Source organism: Panthera pardus, unplaced genomic scaffold (genome assembly GCF_024362965.1).
Source record: "Panthera pardus isolate Hobbes unplaced genomic scaffold, ASM2436296v1 HiC_scaffold_24, whole genome shotgun sequence".
NCBI lineage: Eukaryota > Metazoa > Chordata > Mammalia > Carnivora > Felidae > Panthera > Panthera pardus.
This window is the reverse complement of record NW_026526810.1, coordinates 24,792,004-24,817,462: the sequence shown is the minus strand read 5'-3', so window position 1 is coordinate 24,817,462 and position 25,459 is coordinate 24,792,004. Positions and strand designations below refer to the sequence as shown.

At 57.8% G+C, this 25,459-nt stretch overlaps 1 protein-coding gene across 1 annotated transcript; it reads left to right on the top strand.

Moving 5' to 3' along the window:
- The first annotated feature begins 712 nt into the window (after positions 1 to 712).
- LOXL1 (lysyl oxidase like 1) lies at positions 713 to 24,802 on the top strand. The gene is made up of 7 exons (XM_019441514.2): positions 713 to 2,196; positions 15,963 to 16,071; positions 18,954 to 19,091; positions 19,565 to 19,721; positions 20,529 to 20,624; positions 22,282 to 22,397; positions 24,462 to 24,802. The coding sequence occupies exons 1-7, from the start codon at positions 1,050 to 1,052 to the stop codon at positions 24,466 to 24,468; spliced, it is 1,770 nt and encodes a 589-aa protein (XP_019297059.2). The 5' UTR covers positions 713 to 1,049; the 3' UTR covers positions 24,469 to 24,802.
- The last annotated feature ends 657 nt before the right edge of the window (positions 24,803 to 25,459 follow it).

Genomic DNA, 25,459 nt, shown 5'->3' with positions numbered 1-25,459 from the left:
GGCCTCCTATCTCCTGTCAAAGATAGCCCCTGGGTCTCGTTTTTAGCAACGTGCACACTCAGGTTATTGCCAGGCTATGTTGACTCAAAAGACACAGAACCGAAACCTCGAGTGAGGTGATGCGTGAGAAGCTGACCTCTCCCAGGATTTCACAAGTTCTGCTCACCACAAGGGCATGCCCCCATTCTATAGACTGGGCGAGTAAGGCCCAAGAAGGAAAAAGCTAAAGCTCCAGCCCCTTTGTACTCAGCCCAAGGAACTGAGGTGCACCTGGGGTCCAAAATTCACCATCTCCCCAAATAGCCCACCAGCAAGGAGGGGGGGGGGTCTCTTAGCACTGACTTGGGAGAAGGGGAGCTCTGGAGGTCCTGGGGAGAGGCTGGAGTGGACAGGAGTCAGGGGCTCAAGCCCAAAGAGACCAGCAATGCTGGGTCCAAAGCAGGGAGAAATGGCCATAGTGGTAGAGACACCCCAGCCTTGCTCCGCCTGCCAGGGCCCCACTTACAGACACACACCCTCAGAGGCTCCTTTCTACTCCCTGCTCCATCCCTTCCTCAGAGGCAGGTCGGTGGCTTGGCTAGGAGTTCCAGGGACTGAGGGAGCACAGCAGCTGTGGGACAGGCAACATAGCTAAAAGCCGGCGGGCCATAGGGCCCCGCGGAGGAGGCCCCAGCAGGCGGACCAGGCTGCCTGAAACCTCCCAACGCTCCCAGCCTGTTGCTTATTCATTCAGAGTGGGAAAGCGCCAGCCCAGCGGCCAGCCAGTACCGGGCTGGCCATGTAAGGCCCCCAGGCAGTCCTGCCTGTCCGGTGCCCTGCAGAGAGCCTCGTGCAGCCCTGGGCACCGCCCCTGCCCTGCCCTGACCCCTTGGCCTCGAAATGCTGTCATCGGAGGAGCCGTCCCGCTCGGGACAAGGCCAGGATGGACAAAGCTAGAGCTGGGGCAGGCAAGGAGCCGTCCTGTCCTCGAGGCCGTGGGAAGAGAAGCACGTACAGGAGTACACTCCTGAGAGCCTCTCGGTCCACCAGGCCTCTGCAGAGGGGCCACCATGGCTGTAGCCCGAGCACGCTGGCAGCTGGGGGCCCTGGTGTGGGGCGCCTGCCTCTGCGTCCTGGTGCACGGGCAGGAGGCGCGGCAGGGGCAGGGCTCGGACCCGGGGCGCTGGCGGCAGCTGATTCAGTGGGAGAACAACGGGCAGGTGTACAGCCTGCTCAACTCCGGCTCAGAGTACGTGCCGGCCGGGCCCCAGCGCACCGACAGTAGCTCCCGGGTGCTGCTAGCCGGCGCACCCCAGGCCCCGCAGCGGCGCAGCCAAGGAGGCCCCCGGCGTCGGCAAGCCCCGTCGCTGCCCCTGCCAGGGCGCGTCGGCTCGGACACCGTGCGCGGCCAGGCGCGGCACCCGTTCGGCTTCGGCCAGGTGCCCGACAACTGGCGCGAGGTGGCCGTCGGGGACAGCACTGGCATGGCCCGGGTCCGCACCTCCGTCTCCCAGCAACGACACGGGGGCTCCGCCTCCTCGGTCTCGGCCTCGGCCTTCGCCACCACCTACCGCCAGCCGCCCTCCTTCCCTCAGCAGTTCCCCTACCCGCAGGCGCCCTTCGTCAGCCAGTACGAGACCTACGACCCCGCGTCGCGGACCTACGACCAGGGCTACGTGTACTACCGCGGCGGCGGCGGCGGCGGTGGCGCGGGGGCGGCGGCCGTGGCCTCGGCGGGGGTCATCTACCCCTTCCAGCCGCGGGCGCGCTACGAGGAGTACGGCGGAGGCGAGGAGCAGCCCGAGTACCCGCCGCAGGCCTTCTACCCGGCCCCCGAGAGGCCCTACGCGCCGCCGCCGCCGCCGCCGCCGCCCGCCGACGGCCTGGATCGCCGCTACTCGCACAGCCTGTACCACGAGGGCACCGCCGGCTTCGAGCAGCCCTACCCCGACCCGGGCCCCGACGCGCCGCCCGCCGGCGGCGGCGCCTACGCCGCCGACCCCCGCCTCGGCTGGTACCCGCCCTACGCCAACGTGCCGCCCGAGGCCTACGTCCCGCCGCGGGCCGTAGAGCCGCAGCCCCCGTTCCGCGTGCTGGAGCCGCCCTACCTGCCGGTGCGCAGCTCCGACGCGCCCCCGCCCGGTGGGGAGCGCGGCGGCGCGCAGCAGGGCCGCCTCAGCGTGGGCAGCGTGTACCGGCCCAACCAGAACGGCCGCGGTGAGTACCGTTCCGCGCCCCGCCGCCCACCCTCCGGGGGCACGATCGGTCACGGTCATGGCCGGCGAAACTGTTCCATGGGCCTCCCCTGAGCTAAGAAAGGAATTCCATAGCCACCGTGCGTCTCACCTCCCAACCTTCCCCGGGTCCTCTCATCGTTAGTGGCAGCATTTGACCAGGGAGGCCTGGGCTCTGACCCTGGCTTGATGGGTAGGGGCTGGAGGCCAAGCTTTGGGAGGAGGCACCTTCCATACCTGGTTTGGGTCATCTGGGGACAAAGGGAAGGAGCCCTTCTCCCTGGCCCTCCCTCATTTCAATCAGGGCACCCTTGGAGATGCCCCCGGGCCAGCCACACAGGGTGAAGCAGGGAGCATCAACATCAGAAAACTTCAGGGTCAGCAGGGCCCTAGGGGATGCCCCTGGAGGTGTGGCAAGGTCCCAGGCACTCGCATCTGTGAGCTTGGCCTGGTTGAGCAGGAGGTTAGGGAGGAAGCCCTTCCCCTAGGCAAGAGTCCAGACTAGATGACAGGAGTTCCTTCAGAGGGACAGGGCCAGGGCCAGACTAGAGAGGTAGTGAGGCATTGGCCTGGGTGCAAAATTTAAGGGGATGTCAAAAAACTCAGTAATCAAGAAAAGTAATATTTTAATGGCATTTTTAGATCAACAGTAATGCAAACATTTAAAAAACCTGTGATGAACAAAATATCCAGCCTTTAAGAAGAGTTAGTGGTGCCATGCCAAGCCCTATTGGAGCCTGAGGCAAACTGAAAGCTCAGAAATACTGATCCTGCCTTTATTTAAACTTTTGATATTTTGTTCATCACAGATTTTTTGGCACTAGCTTTGGTTTTTAAAAGTATTGCCTCAAATACTACTCATCTTGGTTCCTGAATGTTTTGGCGCCCAGGCCAGTGTCTCACTCGTTTCGCTCAGCTCACTCTAGTCCTGGGCGTGGGGGAGAGTCCTGGGAGGGAGCTGCTGACAGGCCTCCCTTTTGGCATCTTTTGGGGGGAGAGGGGACGTGAAGACAGGACCTAGTCTAGGGAAGGCCCAAGCCGTCTGTACATGAGAACACAGCGAAGGGGCAGATTTCCTTCTTCAGATGGACAACTCCACACATGCTCTTAGCAGGCAGGCTACTGTGGTGAGGGCCCACTTGTGGTCTGGCCAAGGTTAGCTGACTGTTGGCCCATCTTCTGCTGTCCTAGAATTCCCCCTTTCTGCCTCTGTAGCTGCCAGTCCAAAGTCAGCTTTGGTCAAGGTTTTCTGTGCAGTCCCCTGTGTGTCCACATCGCAACCCTGGCCTGCCTCCTCGAGGCGGCAGTCGGTGCCCCGATTCTCTGCTCGGTGCTGAGGTCGCTGCGCGGGACTCACCAGGGGAGGGCTAAGCCCTGCAGGGCCCAGGGGCACAGGTACACCGCCCACCCCCCTCTGCCAGCCTTTGCTACTCTGGCTCTGTCAGCACTGGGACTGCTGTCTTGTCTCCAGCCACACTGACCTGGGTGAGAGGCTGCCTCTTGGGGGTGGAGGTAAGGTTTCTGCCTCCCTAGGGGCAGCTGGAGCCCAAGGCTAGGGGTGAGGAAGGTCCACACTGGTAGCACCCACTCCTTCACATCCCTGGCATAGCACTCAAGTTGGGTGCTGAATCCCACTTCGAGAACCTGCAGGGGCTCAGGACAGGAGCTGGGGGCAGCGGGGGACTTCTGTGATGACGAGCATCCTCCTGCCCAGCGTGGCCTCACACACAGCTGGTCGTCACCAGGACCATCCTGCAGCAGGGTGCTTCATAGTTGTGCCTCATCTGCTCCTAGAGCTCCTTGGAGGAGAGGCCATCCCATCTAGAGGGAGCTAAGCTTTCACGGTGGCTCTTCTTAGAATACACAACCTCAGAGTGGTGCTCAGCCAGAAGTGCCCCACTTTCTGGGCAGGGGAGAAAACTGAGACCTCAGATGCCATAGCACTGCTGGCAGAGTCAGGCCTGGGGCTCCCATCTGTGCTCCAAGCCGGTGTGTTTTCTAGGGCCCCCTCTTTGGCCTGACAGTTCTTAAAGTTCAGAGGCCACCCGCCAGGGCAAGGCCAAGTCTAGATTGGGGGTGCTTGGCGCTTATCAGGGCCTCTGGTCTTGCTCTTGAGCCCCGCAGTTCATTTGGGGTTAAAGACATTTCCCCCTGAAGGTAGACTACCAGGCGCCCAGTGTGCTGATATGCATCCAATCCAGGCCGTGCTCTGGGGGAGGCATAGCATAGGGGACACATCAGTGCTATGGTTGGGCAGGCATTAGAGGGATGAGCTAGGGGGGCCCACACAAGGGGCCTCCCCAGTCAGGGGCTAGGGACTCAGAGAGGACTTCCCGGAGGAGGAGGTACCCATGCATTGCTGCAAGCGATGGCCATCAGCATCCTCCAGGCGCTCCTTCCCCTAGTCATGGAGGGGATGGTGGGAGGGAGTTGGGGGGGGAGGGTACAGGCTAGTTTGGGGCTCACTGAGAAGCCAAAGAGGGAACAGTACCTTGTCCCCGATCGTTGGTTCCCCCTCCCCACCCTGCTAGGCCCAGACCATGGAAAATCCCAGTTAAGAGAAGGCCAAGCCTTGTGCTTGAGATCAGACCCCCAGGCCCGGTGTGGGAGTCCAGGGCAGATTCTCCGGGACTGACCTCATTCCTCCTGGCCACACACCCAGGGGTCTGAGGCTGGGTGCTGGCAGCCTGTGTGTGTGTGGGCGTGGATGTGTCCTCACAACACCAAACACATGTGCGCACCGCCCACGTCCCTCCATGTTTGGGCAGTTTCCAAGCGCCTGTCCAGAGCCCGGTTTATTCCTCTGGCGCCTTCACCCTCTTCCCTCCCACCCAGGGCTGGGGCTGCCCAGGCCTCCTGCAATACCATTGTCTCTGACTCTGAAACTTGTAACTGGAGAGAAAACCAGGAAACAGAGGCCCAGAGAGGGTCACATACTTCGCCTGGCTCTCGGCAAATCCATGCAGAGACCTGGAGGGTGACTGGTGGATTCCCAGGCCCAGCTGTGGCCCCTGCCTTTCCCTCCACCATGGCCAGGCCCTCCTCTCCCAGCCCCTTTTCTCTGCTCCTGCCTCCCCATAGCCTCAGCTTTTCTGAGCTGGTGGTCTTTGGGCTAAGCTGACTCCTGGTCCCAGAAAACTACAACTCTTCTCGCAGGGCTCCCCTTTCCAGCCCCGGCCTCATTCCCCGGCCCTGGCAGCCCTGTGAAAGCAACATGGAGCCGCCTCCCTGGCCATTCTCCCGGGGCATCGCTGATGGCTGTGCCAGCCTTGCCTGGCGCCGTCCTCCGTCCCTGTCCTTGCATGGCCAATCAGAGCCCAGGAGGAAGCTGGGGCTGCTCTCAGCCTGTCCCCGGCCAGTCCCTCTACATGTGGGGCGGATAAATCCTTGCAGTGTTGACCGTATTATTCTCCCGCTGGAGAGAGTTTTATAACTCCCGAAGGCCTTCAGGATAAAACTTAAATGCCTCAGCCTATTGCTCTAGAACCAGAGGCATCTCTTTCCTTTTCTCCTCCCTGTCTCACGCCCCCACAGTCCCATGGGAACTGGGCTGCTCCTCAACCTGGATGTTTCACCTCCCTGCACACCCAGGGATGTTCCTAGGGTACACCCCTCTCCATCTAGCGTCCTGCACTCAGGAAGCCAGACGGGGCCCCTTAGTCCCTGAGAGCAGCCCCAATGCCTGGCCCAGCCCCTACCCCACCCCCCCACGCCCTCCAGGCCACCTCCCCATCTCCAGGTCACCTCCCTACTTCCACAGGGCTTGGAGTAAATGCAGGGAAGGACAGAAGCAGACCTCTACCCAGAAAGTGTCCAGAGTTCAGGCCCCAAGGCAGGGAAGATAATAACAACCCAGCCATTTGCTGAAGGGTACCCGCTGAGCTGGGTGGCTTAAATGTGCGATTTCATTCATTCTCACAGCCTCCTGGAAAGGTAGAGGTTATGCTCCTCTGGCACAGATGAGAAAACTGAGGCCTAGGGAGGTCTCACAGCTGTGCCGCTGAGCCAGAATTCAAACCGAGCCCGTCATCTCTGCCTTGCACGGAGATGACCCCAGGAGGACCCACACTCCACCTACGAGCGGGGGGTGGGGGGCAGGGAGAGAGCCTGGGCCTCCTCCACCAGCTCTCTGGGCCTCAGTTCCTCCAACTGCAACCCGGGGACAGAGAATGGCACTAGCGTTTGTGGGCACTTTGCACATCACCCTTCTTCATTCCCGCAGCAGCCCCACCAGCCAGCTACTGCTCTTTGCCCCATCTCATAGATAAGGTGACAGGCTCATTTGCTGATTATCACACGACCTCTTAGTAGTGAAACCAGGATGGCGGTCCCATCCTGGGTTCTTAACGGCCATACGTAGTTTTTTAAAATGTTAGGTATTCTTGCTTATCCCACACTCCTCATTTATCCACTCATTCATTTGGTACTTCAACAGAGATTTGACTGTCTGCTGTGTTCCAGGCACTGTGGTGACAGGGTGAGATGGGACAGTGGATCTGCAAGGCCCTGGACGCAAAGAGTCCCTTCTCGGCGTGGTGTCCACAAAGCCTTGCAATTCTCACTGCAGGTTCCAGGGCATTTATTTCACAAGCACTTCTGTCATCGCTTACTAAGTGTCTTATACTCTTCCTGGAGCTTCAGGATCAGAGGCACTGAATCCTCAGGACAACCCTGGGTATCATTCATCCCCATTTTGTCGATGAGTAAACTGAGGCCCTCAGAGGTTAAGTGACTCGTCCAAGGTCACATCGCTGGTGACCACAGCTCAGCCTCCCTTCTTCCTTCCCTGAGGTTGCTTCGGGTGCTCCTTCAGGAAGAAATGGAGCCTTCAGGCCGAGGAAGCTGTTGTGAAGGCTCAGGCGAGCTGTGGCAACAGAGGGGCCTGGGTCCTCTTCCTGCTCCCTGTTTGGCAGTTGAAGGTCACTAGTGTCGGAACAAACAAGTTGTGTCCCAGGCAGCCTCGGCTCAGGCAGACTTCCTGTCTCCTCTGTTATCATCCAGTCGTAAGGCCACATCCTTTCTCCCCTGCTCTCAAACCCTCCATCCCTGCAAAAAGAGACAGTTCCTATTCTAAATAATAATAATAGCCGCTGATATTTCTTGAGCGCTGACTATGCCCCAGACACTATGCTAAGCATTTTGTTTTCTTTTTCTTTTTTTCTTTTTCATTTAATACCCCCCAGCAACCCTGTGAGGTAGAGAGTATTATCACCGCCATGGTGCAGACCAGGACTAGGCTAGAGAAGTTCACAGTCCCTCATCCAAGTACCCCAGCCGACTCTCTGGGAAGGGTATGGCTCCTGTCCATTGTTTCTCCCAGGTCTACACCTCCTGGAAAGCCAAAATTTGGACTTCTGCCTCAAGTTCGCAGGCCCCACACTGCCTTCGAGCAGGGTGGGGCGTCATCAGAGCCTTACGGGCACCAGGCTGCGGCCACACTCGACCTGGGAGTTCTGGCCTCTTGTCCCCCCTCCTCCTTCTCCCCTAACCCCGGAGAGCCCCCATCTCGGTGTCCTCTCATCTCTGAAGGGGCCCCCCCGCCCCCGCCAGCAGCCCCGGCCTGAGTCCACCCCACTCGTGTCCAAGCCGGGAACACATGGGAAACTCCCCAGGGCAGTGTCGGAATGGCAGGAGAGGAAGGGAGGGAGGAGGCGGGTGGGCCGCCCAGGCAGCCCACACCTGCTTCCAATTCCCGCGCCGGGCATTCCTGCGGAGCGGCAGTCGGCTCAGAGGCCGGAAGGAAAGGCTGGGTCTTGTCGCCTCCCCTGCTCTGACCTAACAGCCTCCTCGCCGCAGGCAGCCGGACCCAGAGGGCCTTTTTGTACGGATTCGGGATCACAGAGCTAGGGTTGGGTCCGGGTCCTCTCCCCCTTGCTGACGGACACTCCGGAACTGGGCATTTTAGTGCCACCTAGAAATGAGGTGTCGGAACGCCAGAGCAGGAAGGGACTCGGGTGGGGAAGCCTTTGCCATCAGAGCCTCAGGAGACAACCCACCCTTCCTCCTGCTTGTAGACCAACTGGAACCATGAGTTTTCCAACCCCAAAGCTGATCCTTTGTCAAAAGAAAGGACTTTTGGAGTCAGTCCCAGCCTTTGCTTGGTAATGAAGTCTGCTCGTGCAGGCAGATGCCGCCAGACCCTGCAGGTACTGAGGCATGTGCTCGCCAGGGCACACAGGTGCCAGGCCCCGAGCTGGGTACAGAGAAGTCAGGGGTGCATCAGACCCAGCCCTGTCCCCTTCGAGATCTCGGCCCAGCAGCCAGAAACCAGGCTACGGGGTGCAGGGGCCCAAGCCCACCACTAGCTCACCCGTGTCTCCAGCCCCCACCTGCCATGCACCAACCCCCGGACCCACAGCTGGGTGGCAGGTTTCTCATGAGGAAACTCATCCATTCAAGAAATATTTATGGGTTGTCTTACTGCATGCTGGGCACGGTCTAGAGCTGGGTCTTCATTAGTGAAATGAAAGAGACAAAACCGTTGCCTTTGTGGACATTATATTTTCATGCATAAACATAATAAATAGGTAAATAATAGAATGTGGTGAGCACTGATAAGATCTGGAGGGGGAGGGGGGATGAGCAGGTTGCTGGTTAAGGTCGGCCTCAGGAAGGTGACATTGGAGCAGAGACTTGAAGGAGGCGAATGAATGAAACACGCAGCAATCAGGAAGGGCATTCCAGTAGAAGAGACAGCCAGTACAAAGGCCCTGAGGCAGGAATTCCTGGGGTGGGGGTAGGGGGGTTCAAGTGTGTTCCCGGTTTGCTCACAGCAGAGTAGCCCAGGAGTTAGGGGCGTGATAGGAGGCAGGTCAGAGAGGTAAGGACCCTGGAAGACACTGTGAGGACTTGGGCTTTTACTCTCTATCCACTGGAGAGCTACCGCAGGCTTTGAGCTGAGCAGTGACATTTAAACAAGGTCTCTGACCACTAGGCGGGGATGGGCAGTGGGGAGGCCGGCAAGAGGCTGACAGGAGGCTGGTACAGAGATCGAGGCGGAGGTGACAGCGGCAGGCAGGGCGGGAACGACGGGGGTGGGGGGTAGTCAGATTCAGGATCTCTTTTGGAGAGGGAGCTGATGGGGTTTCCTGATGGGCCGGATGTGGGGTGTAAGAGAAAGACAGGGGCCAGGCGTAACACAAAGGCGTGTAGCCTGCACAGCTAGGTCGCAGCTGCCATACGCTGAGATGCTAAGGCGGTGGCTGAGCAGGTTTCGTAAGAACGATGAAAGTTCAAGTCCCTGTGAAGGGTCTGAGGGGCAGGGAGGGACCCAGGGGACAGAAGCACCCACAAAGACTTCTGGAGGTAGGGGCAGGGGGCACCCCGCCGGCCTGCAGGGGAAGGGAGGGCAGCAGGGGCGGAGGCTGTGTTCACACGGAGCAGAGTGTGAAGGGGTGAGGCGTGCAGGGAGGCAGCAGAGGGAAGGGCGGCTGACCTCCCCAAAGGTGAATGTCCGCCTCCTGCCAGCTCAGCCCCAGCCTGTTCCCATTGTCACTCATCTGAACGCACAGCCCCAGATCCCCTCCTCGGAGTTGGGCCCTGCGGCAGGGAGGAGTGAGAACTGTCTCTCCCAGTCGAGTGGGGGGCAGCAGACGTGAGCTGGCAGAGCGGCGGTCAGGACTGACAAGGTAGGCTTTGGGGCCTGAGGACTGTGTGCCCCTGCAGGGCTCTGGGTGCGTGTATAAGCCCGGAATTCCAAGACGAGACACCGTGGTGTCAGAGGCCAGGGGCAGAAGAGGTCAGGTTTGCTAGCGAGTTGCCTCCTGACCCTGCGGGCTATGAGATCTGAAAGGCCGGGTGAAGGCCAGACCACAAAAGGCTTCAGCTGCCACCCTGAGAAGTCTGCGCTTGATTCTGTAGGCAGTGGGGACCCACTGCAGGCTCTGGGCCTGGCTTTATGGCTCTCATGGCTCCTTCTCCCGGGCCGGGATCGCCCCTTCATGGTAGGATGTGGCGAACCCCACAGCCACCTTGCCGACCTGCTCGCCACACAGGGGTGGCACCACCGGCCCAACCCTGACAATTTAATGTCCTGATTATCAGATGATGATTTCACAGGGCTGGGAGCTGCCCGCCTCCACCCCGGAGGGCCTGTCAGCTCATCTCTGTGTGAGCTTGCTGCTTTCCCTACCTAAGGGCTCCTCTGGAGTCTGGCTGCTGAGCCAAAACATCCTGCTGCACACATATTTCACAACCCACTGACCGGTTCCTGCTGGACATTGTTTATCCTCCAGCCCCAGGCTCAAGAGATTAGGGCTATTTTGCATTCCACTTTCCTTCATCTGCTTCTTGTGAGCAGGAGGCCTGGGGAGGAAAGAGTTCAAAGGAGCTGAGGTTTATGGAACCCACAGAAAGGGGCAAGCCAAGAGGGAAACAGGTGAGATGTGGGCAAGGGACAGGAATGTAACCACAGGCCCTCTGCACTGGGCAGCCTCCAGGAACCGCTGAGCAGGAGGGAACAGATTTCTCATGAAGCAGGAAGGATTTAGGTCAGACAGTGGGAGAATTTCCTGGCTGCTGAAGTATCGTCTGTAGAGGTTGTGAGAGGTCTTGGGCTCTTGCCCGAGGCTGGGGAATAGACCAAAGAGCTCCTGAAAAGTCTTTTAATCTCCAAGTGTTTTGGGAGCCATCAAACTGCTCATGGGCAGGTTAGGCTAGTGTGTCCATAGTCCAGATGGGGAAACTGAGCCTAAGGAAAGGGAAGGGACTGTACAATGGGGGATTGGATGGGACGGCAAACTTGCCTTCTGATGTCTTTCCAGAGAAGGTCCCAGCCAAGTCCTGCCAGGGAAGAGGGAGACAGGCCTCAGCTTCCCCCAGGCTGGCATGTAGGCCAGCTTGGGGTGGGGAGCATGACCAACTGTCCAGAGCACCTTGTGAAGGGGCCCTGGATGCCCACTCAGAGGAAGCTCCAGGGACGAGCAGGAATGCAGAAGAGCCTTATCCTCGGTTCTGTGTTTTCCCTGCCCTGGAGGGTCTGACGGGGTCCCCTCCAAGGCTGCCTGCAGCATGGCCTTGGGACCTGATTCACCTATGCCCAGCCCCTCCCCGGCAGAGCAGCAGCCTGGCTTCAGCTACCCCAAGGGCCTTTACTGCCCTCTGACTCAGTGTTCCTCTAACCCTGGCCCAGACCCTGGGGCAGCCTGAATCCCTATGTGCCCAACCCCCACAGTCAGCACATTGCTTCTGGGGAAGGGTGCCCAGGACTGGCCCAGAGCTCCAAAAGGCCTTGAGTAGGATAGAGAATGATCAGAGCTGGATAAATGGAGGCAGTGAGGCCTGGAGAGGACCCAGTCCTGCCTCGGGTCACGCAGAAAGTCTGTGACAGAATGGGGTAAGAGGCCAAGCTCCTGTCTGCCTCCTGGGAGTGGAAGGCAGGATGCTGTTGGTGACCAGGGACTCCTTGGGTAGCCTGGGCAGACCGTACAGCCACACTTGCCATGGTTGGCCCCATCTTGGGTGTCCAACCCAGAAGACTGGCCATATTGGCCACGGAAGGTGCACACTGTGGAGTCCTATTTAGCAATGACAAATAACGAGCTAGGTAGATCTTAAAAGTTTATACATTGACTGAAAAATCAAGAAACAGGATGAGACTGTGAAACAATATCATTTATGTACTTTAAGGATACATACCCACCCCCAACACGGTGCAGATTTTATACAGAGACACAGATGTTCAGGGACATATCTGAAGGTCAGGGGTGATGATGAAGGTTAAAAAAAAATGTTATTCTGGGGCACCTGAGTGGCTCAGTCAGTTAAGCATCCAACTTCAGCTCAGGTCGTGATCTCACAGCTTATGAGTTTGAGCCCCACCTGGGGCCCTGTGCTGACAGCTCTGAGCCTGGAGCCTGCTTCGGATTGTGTCTCCCTCTCTACTCCTCCCCCACTTGTGCTCTGTCTCTCTCTCTCTCTCTCTCAAAAATAAATAAACACTAAAAAAATGTTATTCCAAAAGGGGGAGCCTTGTGTAGACCAGTGATAATGGTTTGTTTGCTCCGAAATGAGAATTATGCTGGATTCAGTCTCTGCATTTAAAGAAATGGGGGTGTCTGGGAGAAGTTCCCACTGGAACCCACTCTATAGAATCACCAGTGCTAGGTCCAAGGGCTGCATGATTCCATATATTCTGGATAAAAGGTTCCAGGCCCTCCTCAAAATTGTATCTCCACGACTTGAGGGTTCTCCTGCCTTCCAAGTAAGCCTTACCCTCTCTCTAGAGACTTCCTTTTAAAATGCACACTTTTGGGGATGGGGGATAAGCACATGGTCCAGTTATAACTGTCTTTCACTCCACATTGGCCACCCTGCCTGGAGGGCCTGGTTGTACCCCATAAGCCAGAAACGGGAGACCAGTCCCCTATTCCTGCATCCGCGAGCCCCCGCTCAAGCCTTCCCTCACCCCCTTGTGACAACACATGGGCTGCCCCCCAAGTCCCGGCCCTTGGGGGCTGAGATCTCAAGCCTGCAGGTCCCACTGCTGATGGAATGCCTCCTGGGAGAGCAGGCGGAGAAGGAGGCATTGTTCCTTCCTAGAGAAACATGCCAGCTGAGGGAAGGGCCTGGGGTTCCCAGGGGATCCCCTCCTCTGAAAGGCATAGGGGAACCCAGCCTGAACTCCCAAGGCTACTTTCTTTTCCAGCAGCTTCCCCCAGCGTGACAGAGGTGGAGTATGGCCAGGGGAAGCCAGTTAGGGGAGTCACAGGACCCCTGTGATGATCAGAGATACAGAACAAAGAAGATAAAATAATAGGAGTGATTCCGTTTAAGTTCTAGAAAAGGCATAACTGTCTAAGGTGATTGAAAAGCAGATCAATGGCTACTTGGGGTGGTTGGGGGAGGAAAGAACTTACTGGGAAAGGCAGGACAGAACTTTCAGGGATGATGGAAACAATAATTAGCTTGATGGTCGTGGTAGTCACGCTGTGTATACCATTTGTCAAAACTTATCAAACTGTGTATCTTAAATCTGCATTTGACTGTGTATAGATTATACTTCAAAAAAGTTCATTTGTAGAAAAAGAGTGATAAGTAGAGTCCTAGGAGGGGGTGGGGAGCTCCTCCTAGGGCTGCTGCAACTCACTGTGCAACCGTGGGCAAATTCATTGCCCTCTCTGAGCCTTGGTTCCCTCCAGCACCTCCATGTGCCCTGGTGCCTTGCAAGGAACAGGGTAAAATATGAAGTATTAACCCACTAATCACTAAAGAAACTTGCCTGACAGAGGCCAATGGGACGGGGCAGTTAGTCAGCCCCAAAGCATGGTGGGTTGCCTGCTTAGGGGGTGAGTGGTACCCAGTGCAGGATCTGGAGGGAAGTAGACACAGGTAAATACGATGAAATCTAATTATAGATCAATACAGATCCAACGGGGAGACAGGAGAAGTATGTGAGCCTGGAATGTCACTGGCAGTCAAGGGAGACTTCTTGGAGCAGAAGGCACCCGTGTGAATCTGCAATTCCTCAACAGTAAGAGGAAGATGGTCACCTGTGGCCAGGGCCAGGGCTCAGATTGTGACCAGCAGCTCTGAGCTGTCTGTCCTTAGTCTTCCTCCGGAATCCCCACATGTAGATGCTACAGGTGCCCCTCCCCCCATGGCTTTGGAATTTACAAAAAAAAAAAAAAAAACACACCTCCACCCACTCAGTTATAACCAACAAGGATTAATGATGTCAAAGCAATTCCCTAAAAATGGTTTTAAGTACAGAGTTTTTGGTCCATAATCTTGAGGTTCCGAGTTGTTGATAGGTGTCAGACCTCAGCGTGTGGCCAAAATTAGGGCTCAGTATAGGAGCAGGGTCGGGGCTCAGTCACAGGCCAGGAGTGGCACCAGCCCTCGCTGGCCCTGAGTACTTCTGGCCTCTTCCATAGCTGGCTTTTCTAACTTCCCTGGACTGCACAGCCACTCCATGGAGTGGCCTAGAGAGGAAGGGTCGGGCCAGAAAAGCTTTGAGGAGCCATCTGTGCATTGTTTATTGAAACCGGGCCTGGGGTGGGGGAGGCAGGCCGTCTGGTGCCAAATACTGGATCTCGTGAGGCTTCAGGCCCAGCTAACCCACCCCCACATGTTGCTATGGGAAAGGCACTTTGATGATGGGGAGAGGGACCATTCCCGTCTTCCTCACCTCCCCCGCCCCCCCCACCCCACCAGAGGCTTCCGGGGACCAGAGTGCGAGAACCACCTTGGCACCGAGGTGGACCCTCGCTTTGAGGGCCCTAGGATCCCCTGGGAAATGACTGCAGGCATTCCTGGAGCTTGAGTAATGGGACCGAGGCTGGCCAAGACGGCCCCCCTCAGCCAGGAGCCACCTCATCCTCACCCACCCTTGTGCTCCAAGCTTCCTCTCCATTCCGAGTAGGTGAGATCACGCTGGCTGCCTGGACCAGGCTCCCGCATGAGGCCCAGGCCCAGGGTGAGCGGGGCTGGGGTCTGGAGCCCAAGGGATGTGTGTGTGTGAGGGTCTGCCTCACCTTCGGGACCTGGAACCTGACAAGGGTTTTGGCAGCAAGAAGAGGGGCCGGAATCCGGTCTGTGTGACTCAAGTCCCCGTACCTTACTTGTCCCCCAAGAGCAGAGAGCTTGAAAGAAACTAAGCAACCTGTAGGCTCATGTCATTGCTTATCTGCCAGAATCCCCGAAGCCTGAGGGTGAGGGGACAAAGAGCCCCCGGCTCGCAAACCTGAAGTCAGTGGCCAAGCTGGGATGGAGCTGAAGGCTCTGGAGTGCCCCCTGCCCACCTCCTACCCCGCCCTGCCCCCACCACTCCTGCACACCCGGCACCAGATCAGATCTTTCCTTCTTTATTCCAGTGCGGAGACGGTCTAGACACCTGAGTTTGGTTTCTGCTAATTCCTAATTACGCTCCCTGGGACCAAGTTGTGCACAGAGGTGGGGGAGGTGCAGGGTGGACAGATCCCTGGCTGTAGCATGTCCCAGGGTACAAATGATCACAGGAGCTGAGCAGACTCCCGACTTCCCTGGGTCCTGCAGGGGAGGAAGCTGGGCCCCTCAGGTTGCAGGCCAGAAGCTGCAGACAGGGGAGGGTGCGGTCAGGTCTGGGGGCCGATGGCAGGAAGAAAGGAATCCTGAAGAAGGTCGGGCTGGGCGCCCAGTCCGAGAATCCTGCCCTGTCAGCAGCCTGCTCTGGGGATGTGTTTTCCCACTAGCCCTTCCCTTCCTGTCCACCCCACTTGTGCCAACCAGCACTTACCTGGCCCTGCCCATGAGCTCTCTGGGACCCACGTGGGGCCAGAACCCAGGGCTCTCCTGGTGGTTCAAGAAGAAAGCTGTCTGCAGACGGGGGCTGGGGTCCGAAGGCCTGGGGAACAAGGACAGGGAGGTAGTGTCCGGAAATTGCTTGCTTCAACTTAGTCCTGCCTCCAGGCCCTTGTTCATGCTGGTCGCCCTGCCAAGAATACCCTTTCCTCTTCTCTGGCTCACCAAACCTTATCCTGCCTCCCAGACCTCGCTCACATCCCAGCTCTTCCAGGGGGCGCTCAGAGGCTCCCACAGCATGGAGGTCCCCCACCTCTCTGGCCCACACCTGAGCCCAGGGGAAACAGTTCCAGTCACACCCCTGGCTCAGGTTGGGAGGCTTCCTGGAGGAGGCGACAGCCTGTGTAGAGGAAGGAGAACAGCAAAGGGTGCTTGGGGCTGGGGAGGTCTCTGGGCATTAGCCGTGGCCAGCCTGACACCCCTCAATGCCAACTCTTTCCCCCACCTCCATCTACCCCACTCCATCCCCAGGTCTCCCTGACTTGGTCCCGGACCCCAACTACGTGCAAGCATCCACTTATGTCCAGAGAGCCCACCTGTACTCTCTGCGCTGTGCTGCGGAGGAGAAGTGTCTGGCCAGGTAAGGAGGTGACGACGAAGCATGGAATGTCCGGACAGGCTCTGGGGCTCACCCTGAGCCTGTGCTCATGCCAGCCAGGCTGCCTACAGTCTGAATGACCCTGGCCAAGCCTCTGAGCCTCTCAGGACCCTGACCTCTTCATCTGTGAGCCTTGCCTGCCCTCAGGGAGTCAGGAAGAGAAGGGAACAAGTGAGCATTTCTGTATAGGTCACTATACAAGGAACTTTACTGGGGCATTTAATCTTCACTCCAGCCCTGAAAGTATGAAGTCGCCCCACGCAACTGGGGAGCAAAGAGAGGAACTAAAACTTTTCCAATCTGAGCTGCCTCACGAGAAGGTGCTCCCACAAGGACCCAGGGAAGTCCAATGGGGGAACGAGCCTTCAGGATAGAGGGCAGGAGTACAGAGCCCTCTCCAAGGAGGACAGGTGTGGCTCTCCAGCAGGGGCAGTGGGTGCGGGTGACAAAGGGGCCCCAGTTATGCGTGGCAGTAGAGAGACCGGGAAAGGAGACCAGGTTGCAAGAACCGGAAGGTGAGCACAGTCAACTCTCCGTTATTCCTGGGCGACTCTGCCTCCTGCAGCCCTTGCTTCTGAATTTATTAACGGCGAATATTCTGTTCAAATACATATGCTTTGGGGACATCTCCCTGTGCTAAAAGAATCTGTTAGAGATTACATTGTCCTGCCTCGTTTGTTGACATCTCTCTATGTTGAGAACATCTATTTTTCTTAATTACTTGCTGCCTTCCGCCCCCCCCCCCCTTTGGAGTCTTTATTTACTTTCACTTTTCAGTATCTGGGAAGCCCTTTGGAATTTCCACATTTTCCCACTTACGGACTTGCTAGTGCACTGCCACTCAGTAGCTGACCACAAGGCCTTCTCTGTCTGTCACGGGATAAGATGCTTACACCAGATTGTAACTTCACCCACCGCTTCCTAGGTCCAGAATGTCTGGCCCTTGATCATGGGTGACCAAAAGCACGGAAAACGAAACTGTGGATAAGGAGGTCCACTGTACCACTCAGCTGGCCTGCCCAGTCAGGTCTGATCTCCCCTCAGTTGTCCCTGGGAAGGGAGCATAATGATCGTGTTCCTGCTGTCACCAGTCCCTCCAGCAGTGAGCACCTGACAGCCTGCAAGGCAGTCCACTGAAGCTGAGTTTTGAGGAGTTTGAGTCAAAGCTAAATTATCATCCCATCTTCATGAAGCACCCTGTGGGCCCAGACCCGAGCTCCCAGATGGGCTGGGGAAGAGGCAGCCCGGCCCCCTGTCCTGGGCCACTGGAGAGCAGCCCCTCAGCCGTCCCGATGACAGGACCCAGTCACAGAGAGTGGGAGGAGAGCTGGCATGAGTGGCTCACGGTCAGAGGAGGAGAAAATGGTCAGAGGAGGAAAGGCCAGCAAGGGCCGAGGCGGCAGAGGAAGCTGGGCACGGGGCACAAAGCTAGAAGAGCCAGCGGAACTGAGGCCTGGGATGGTGGGGCTCCCCGGGATCACGGGCGGCGTGGGCTGCAGGCAGGGCCCAGACCAGGGAGGGGACGTGCTCCAAGTCTCACCGCGAGTTTGTGGCCAAGCCGGGCCTAGAACCTAGACCCTGACGGGTTCCCACGGTGTGCTGGGCTGAACAGAAGGGCAGGATTTAACTGAACAGAGGGAAGGAGGATGTTTTGTTCCAACCCAGACACAGACAGATTCCAAGCCTCCCCCAGACAAGGCCAAGGGCCTTACGTCCTGGCAGACAGGAGCCTGCACCGCCTGTTGTGCAGACATCCTCTCAGAGAGAGCTGATCCCCACAACTGGCCACCTCCTGCCTCTGGCTTTAGGGCCCAGACCTTAATGAGTGCCAGGGGAGTGCCCCTGAGGCCGGCCTGGACGATTATCAGCAGTACTCTGACGAAGGGGGGGAGCTCCAGTCAGCCCTTCTGCACGTGTGTGTCTCTGCTGCCTCCCTCCCCTCGCTGCTGTCCCTCACGCCTCTCCTCCCCCTCCCTTTCTCTTTTCACAAAGCCCATGTCAGCTGGGAATTGGGGGTCAGCAAGCAAATTGTGAGCAGGCAGTCTGCCTCAGACCTATGCTCCCCAAACAGAAAAGGGCAGATCGTTGTTCCAGAAGCCACACCGTCAGGGAAAGGACCTAGTCACACCCACCTAGCTCAGAGGAGCATGTGGCATCAGGCTGTGCCATAGGCAGTGCTGTTAGAGCTGTGATCACAGGCCATCAAGGGTCTTCTTGGTGGGGCAATCAAGGCAGACTTCCTGGAGGAGGGAGCCTGTGTCGCGCTTAGGAGGCTGGGTGAGTTCTGGGTCCGACGAACAGCACGGGCAAAAGTATAGATTAGCATGAGTGAAGTGTGTTTTTGAGAAACAGTGTCTGAAGCTGGAACCCAGGATGTGTGGGGGAGCAGCAGGGCAGACAGGAACGGGAAAGTGAAGAGACTCTGACATGGAAGAGCCCGAGCCTGTGTCTTAGTCCTGCACCTGAGACATGCCGTACTTTGGTCAACAACCGGGGCCCCATCCAGAGGAGGGACCACTTATCAGAATCTCCTGGATGGGCCCATTCTTAAAAAGCCCTCCAGAGATATCGATAGGTCCCCCCACCCCCAGAGGCTGTCCCCCACCGAGAGTGCAGATGAGATTGTCATCGCCAGACCAGACGCTGCTGTAGAAAGACTCCGCTGGCAGCTGCCGGCCACAGGGTGGAAGCCGCAAAGGAGGGTACAGCCAAGCCCGTGTGGTCAGGAGAGACGGGGAGAGACCTGAGCCCCAGCCTCAGTACAGGGAGTCAGTTGTGAGGACGGTCAGGGACAGGTCAGCTGGCTCTGGGCGTTGGTGAAACGGCACCCAGCCCCACCTCGGTCCCCCACCCTGTCCCTGCAGCACGGCCTACACTCCCGAGGCCACTGACTACGACGTGCGGGTGCTACTCCGCTTCCCCCAGCGAGTGAAGAACCAGGGTGCCGCGGACTTCCTCCCGCACCGGCCGCGGCACGCCTGGGAGTGGCACAGCTGTCACCAGTGAGTGGGGCCCTCTTCTCCCCCATAGGTGCCCGGGGAGGGGCAGGTGCTGGCGGGAGGGCCCGGGTGGGGCCCCTCCTCTCCCCCCACCTCGTATGTGCTCAGGGAGGGGCAGGCGCTCCCGGGAGACATTTGCTGCCATGGATCCACCACTGGGGCAAGAGTTCCTTAGCAAAAGCTAGACTGCAGGAGGGGGACCTAGGAGGATCCGTCTTAGGGGACAGAAATGTCTAGAGTACGGGGAATTGCCCGAGGGAGGCTGGTACAGGTGGGAGCCCAAGAAGGACGCGAGGAATCCTGAGGGGGTGCCCTCCCAGGGGACCCGGCCAGGTGGGGAGCCCCAGAGACCCTGCCCTGAGGGACACGGGGAACCAGGGAGCCCCAGGAGCCCAGACTGGTCAGGAGGCGGTGTCACAGGAAGCCCAGGGGTGACTAGGCCCCCTTCTTTCCCTCCTCTTGTCCTCTGCCCCCAGGCATTACCACAGCATGGATGAGTTCAGCCACTACGACCTGCTGGATGCAGCCACAGGCAAGAAGGTAGCCGAGGGCCACAAGGCCAGCTTCTGCCTGGAGGACAGCACCTGTGACTTCGGCAACCTCAAGCGCTACGCATGCACCTCTCACACGCAGGTCCGGCCAGGCGAGGGCACCGCGGTGGGGACACGGGAGCATGGGGGTGAAGCCTGCCCAGGGGAGTGGGGCCAGGGGGGACCAGGGAGTGGAGAGCGATGTCCAGCTGGGCCAGGCTGAAGACGGGTCAGCGCCAAGGCTCCACTCAGCTCCGTCAGAGCAAGGGTCTTCTCACGGGTCATCAGGCCACCACAGGGCCCTGTGGGGGCCGCCCACCCCCCTCCCCTGCCTGGGCCCCTCCCTGCATTGCCTCCCAGGTGTGCTGCCCAAGGAGAGAAAGGAACATTGCAGTGAAATGTAGATGGCGTGGTGTTCCATTGCCTGGTCATCCACCCAAATCTACCTTTCTATCAGTCTGTCCAAACATCCACCGAGTGTCTATCTGTCCTGCCCCTCTGTCTCTTCATCCAGTCCTCCATCCATCTCTCCAGCCATCCCCCTCCTTCAGTCCCTTCCGCCTGGCTATTATACCTCCCTGTTGTCTCTCTGGTCTATCCACCCACTGGCTTCAGAAAGGACACACCCTGGGGCACCTGGGTGTTTAGGTCGGTCGAGCGTCTGACTCTTGATTTCAGCTCATGTCATGATCTCACGGTTCTTGGGTTTGAGCCCCACACCCGGCTCTGGGACTCTCTCTTTCCCTCTCTCCCTCTCTCTCAAAAATAAAGAAATAAACTTTAAAAAAATTTAAAAAAAGAAGGGACACACCCACGCTGAACAGCTACCCCGGGCCAGAGGAAGGTGGGGCCAGACTGCTGGAAAGGCACAGGGTGGCACCCCAGCCTTGATCCTGTCCCCTCTTCCCAGGGCCTGAGCCCCGGCTGCTATGACACTTACAACGCGGACATCGACTGCCAGTGGATTGACATAACTGATGTGCAGCCCGGGAACTATGTCCTCAAGGTGGGCCTCCTGGTCTGGGCCACTCCCCCTACTATTGCTTGTGCTCAGTGCCCCTGCCTCTGGGATATGCTTTAGCCACTGGGGCACCCCCTCCTCCCCCAGCTGCTGAGGTGGCATCCTGGACATCAACCTGGAGTGGGGGTCTCCTCTTCCCCCTGGAGGCTCTTAGCCTCAGGCCGACAGAGCCTCTCTTTCCATAGAGACACCAAGGCACCTTCGGCCCAGGTGTGGTGATGCTACAGGAGGCAGTGACACTGTCTTCCCTAAGCGACAGAGGATTTGAAGTGCGGTGCACCCCCCTGTCTGCAGACAGGGCAGGCTTTGTGCCATCTGGAAGGGGACCCTGCCATTCTCTGAAGAGACCCTCCACTCCTCACAGTGACCCCTGCAAAGCCCAGGGCTCCTGTGACCAAGAGTCCCTTCTGGCCTGAACCCCTCCTGCAATGAATGCTACTCCAGAGCCACTTCCCTGGGGGTGGGGTGAGAGTGGGTAGAAAAGCATGTTATGGACACACAGCCCCATGTGGTACATCCATGCAGGCTGTGCTGGGGCCGGGGCATCACGGTCTCACCTGGGGAAGTCAAAGGTCAGCCTCCTCTGTGAAGGTGCAAAGCAAAGGTGGGGAACCATTCCACCAGGGCCCCTGGACCCGCAGCTCCACACCCCAGAGCAGCAAAGACAGAGCTGTGAGCAGTGACGATGGGGCTTGGGAGGTGCTCTAACCTGCATGAACACAGCCTGTCGGGAAAGCTGCATTCAGAACACAGCAACCCGGAAGCCACTGGTTACAGTCCGGTCCCAAGCACCTCCCAGCAGGCTCAGAGGCCCCTCTGCTCAACTCACCCAGGGGCCAGGGTGCTTCTCCTTCCCTTGGTTCATCCACTCACCAGATGTGTACAAAGGCCCCTCTGAGTTCCAGGCACTAGGGACTGGAACCGCATAAGTAATGCACAATTCCTGCCCTTGGGGAGTGTAAAGGATTTAAAAGTAACATGTTCTTCCATGTTCTGCAGATATAAGCCTGGGTGTAGCCTACCCCAGTGAAGCGCCCCCTCCCCAGTTAATCCGACGTTTAGAAGGCTTCCTGTGTCCCAGTGGTTCTTCAGACAAAAGGCACGGGTGGGCCATCATCTCACTGAGCGTCAGGTTCTCCAGCTCCGGGGCGGGAGATGCCACCTGGCAGAGGCAACCCTTCTATCGGTCATGTAGACAGGCATGGGTGGTAACAGGGTGCCAGCCTCAGACTCAGGAGACCAGCCTTGGTATCCCTCCCCAGCCCCTGCCCCCCATTCACTGCTGTGTTCCCTGGGGCAGTGACTCAACCTCTCTGACCCTGAGTGCCCAATGGAGGGCCCACCTGGCCCAGGCTCTGGCTCCGGGGAAGCTTCCCACATTCCTATAAGGGTGATCTGGCGATGTTTTCTTTGACCACGAGCTGTCTTTTCTTTCCTCTCTCTCTTTCCATGTCTCTCCACCAGTGTGGCTCTGTCTCCGTACCTCTTGGTCTTGAGGGGTCTTCCTCCATCGTCCTATATCCTTCTGTCATCTGTCTCCTCCACGTCTGTCTGTCTGTGTCTCCGGGGCCTTCCCTAATGACCAGGTGAAATGCAGCCCTCTGACCAGGTCCCTTTGCCCTCTGCTCCCCTTCTTCTTCAGGTTCACGTGAACCCGAAGTATATTGTTTTGGAGTCTGACTTCACCAACAATGTGGTGAGATGCAACATTCACTATACAGGTCGCTATGTTTCTACAACAAACTGCAAGATTGTCCAGTAAGTGCACACCCACCACCCTCCCCTCCCCAGCCCCTTTTCTACCCTTGAGGTGGGGGGGGGGGAAGGGGGGGAGGGAGAGCGGCAGGCAGGGCTGCATGAAATACACAAGATACCTGTGCTTTGGGTCACCTTCCTAGCCAAACCCAGCTGCGCCTGGGCCCAGCCCACAGGCTAAGCAGGAGGAGCCTCGTCCATGCCAGCCCCAGGCTGAGTGCTCGAGGTGGAAGCCGGGCCCTGGCGTGCTGATCTGGGGCCAGATTGTGTGGCTCCAGGTGGGAACCAGCAGGAGGCAGCATAATTGGGTGGAAGTCTGCAGTCCTGCCTCTGAGGCTTCCTCGCTCTGTGACCATTGGGCAGTTCGCCTCACCTCTCCGAACTACTTTTCGCAACTACAAAATAGGCCCTTCCCCTGTAGGCTTGTGAGACCGAAAGATTGAAAGGCCTGATGTCTGCGGGTTGGAGAATCCTTCATAACGGTGCTCAGTGAATCGTTAGTGGCCTTATCAAGTGGATTGAGTTAAACAGCCCCGCGTTAGAACTGATACTGGCTGGAATGAGCTTTCATCCACGCCTGGGCCCAGTGGTAGGGGAAGCTGATGCACTCTGGCCCAAGCCTTTGGCGGGGGTCCTCGGTTGCCACTTTGCAGAGGGACCCTCTGCTTACAAACTCACAAAGAAACCCCACCCCACCCATGTGAATTTAAAATGATCAGACCACAGCAACTCTTTTCCATTTAAAAACAAACAAACAAAAAGCCCAGGAGTTGCTTTAGGCCATCAGCTGGGTGACAAATGGCAGAGATTCCAAGGCCCAGAGAGTCAGCATATGCTTATCAATGATTGACAGGTAGGAAGTTTAGCCTGTGACCGGGCTCAAGGCTCAGTGTGTGACCAGGGGCAGGGCTCAGTGTGTGACCAGGATTAAGGCTCAGTGTGTGATCAGAGTCAGGGCCCATTTAGATACAGCCCTTTTACCCTTGGCTGCTACCATTAAACTAACTGTTCACACACACCACCCCCACCCCCACCCCCACTACACCACGTATGCTAAAAATGAGAACAGCAGCCTCTAGTTGAATACAGAGATCAGATTCCTCATAAATTGAATTTGATCAAAATTGTCAAGGTCACAGAGTCTGTCTAAAACAACAGACTCCTGCCCCATCCCTGGCAACTTGGCTCTCTCATAGGCCTGGGTTTCTGACCTCCTTCCTCCTCAGGGCCTCTCTTATTCAGCCATTCCCAGTTCAGGGGCCATCTCAGTGGTAGAGGGCCTCTGGGAAGCAATTCTGGGGAAGGAGAAAGAGGAAGGAAGGAAGGAAGGAAGGAAGGAAGGAAGGAAGGAAGGAAGGAAGGAAGGAAGGGGCACATAAGAAAAAAGGGGGTCGAGGGATACACAGGGAAGCAGGGAGCCTGCATCCCTCTCTTGTCCTGCCTGCTGCTGGGAAAGGTGGATTGAAAAGCATCCCATTTTCCGGTGATGCCATGAGCTAGGCCCCTCAGCAGGGCAGACAGAGAAGCAGCCCCATGCACCCCTCCAGCTCCCCTGGGGCCTGCGGGCCAGGGAAGGCTGAGGCCCTTCTTTCCAAGCCCTTTACATAAGTGCTTGGAAAGGCTCAGGTCTTATTAGAGCGTCTCTGCTACCCTGACCGCAGGCGGGCGGCCGGGCCAGCGCACAGGAAGCCGGACGCAGTGTTCCCAGAAAGGCCATGGGACTGACGCCTGTGGGTTTCGCTCATGTTTCTGAAAAGGAAGAAGGAGGCTTTTTTGAAAAGTACTGAGTTAGAAAAAAAAAAAAAAGTGTTTCCAGACAGTAGCAGCTCTACTAATGGCCTAGAAAACACTGTGGAACTCGGGGCATGGGAAGGGGTGGTGCAGAGACCACACCCTGCGTGGGTCAGTGAGTCCATGAAACCCCTCTTCTTGAAGCTGGGGCCTCCCGTCCCAGGGATCTGGGCTGTGGAAGGGGAGCCCTCAGCTTGGGAGGCAGAGGTGGGCTTGCTGACAGTCGAGTGAGGGGTCCTGCCCTGCAGCCTACCACTGTTCTCTTTCTTTCCTTAGATCCTGATCTCGGAGAGGATGGACACACGGCCAATGTCCCCACTTCCCAAAGCCGGCCCGGCTCCCCAGGAAGCCTCCTGCCAGGACAGACCTGGCCCCGAGGGGCCCAGCCCCCACCCACAGGCAGGGGCAGCTGGAAGCCACAGGCATCCCTCCCTGCCGGCCTCAGGGAGCAAACGCAGACCGAAACCACAGGGATTCCGGATGCCAGGCCCAATTTTGTACTTAACTCTTCTCTACAACGTTATTTTGTCGATGGTTGGTTTTTATTTTTTGTATTTTGGCCTTACCACAGAGCAAGATTGCCCAGGCCCCGGGCTGAATAAAACAAGGTTTTTCTACTCTGTGGTTCTGCATGTGGCCTGCCGGCTGGACTGGCCAAAGCAAAGTTGGGCTCAGGGGACATCCTCAGGCTTCTTCCTTCCCCTAGCAGAATGTGGAAATGGCAGCCGCCACCTTCCAGGACCACAGCTTGACCAAGAGGGCATCCAGCCCAGTGTGGAAACCCCGTGGGTTTATCCCAAGGCCAAGCCCACAGTGTGGGAAGGGGCCCACATCCCTGAGAGAGGGGTCCTGGCAGGATGGGGTGGGCAGCTCTAGCCCACTAACCCCTCCTCGGGGTCTCCTTCCTCTGCCTCCCCTCCTCCTGCAGCCTCGCCATCCCCCCCCCCCCCTCACTTTCTCCCACAGTCGCTCACTCTTCCAGCCACCTACTGTCTTACTCACATATTGAGTTCCAACTGAATGCCAGGCCTGTGCCGGGGCTGAGCATCAGTCTTGCTTTCGGGCAGTTCACAGGGCAGGGAGGAGAGTGTTCACCACACCTAGTGAGACAGCCCTGGGGAAATGGTAGAAACTTCTGAAGGCAGGTGGTATCTCCCGGGAAGGGAAGGGACAAGAATCTACTTGGCCGAGGGGAGTCCGGGCAGGAAGAAGCAGAAGGAAGGCACCTCCCCTCTGTCCCTCCCATGAGCCCTTAGGCTATCTCAGCTGGCCCC

What these genes read in the sequence shown, in the direction of transcription:
- LOXL1 (XM_019441514.2), top strand. Translation starts at nt 1,050, where the DNA reads ATGGCTGTAGCCCGAGCACGCTGGCAGCTGGGGGCCCTGGTGTGGGGC. An exon ending in CATGCACCTCTCACACGCAG is followed by an intron (nt 19,722 to 20,528) that starts GTCCGGCCAGGC and finishes CCCTCTTCCCAG; the next exon opens with GGCCTGAGCCCCGGCTGCTA. An exon ending in CCGGGAACTATGTCCTCAAG is followed by an intron (nt 20,625 to 22,281) that starts GTGGGCCTCCTG and finishes CTTCTTCTTCAG; the next exon opens with GTTCACGTGAACCCGAAGTA.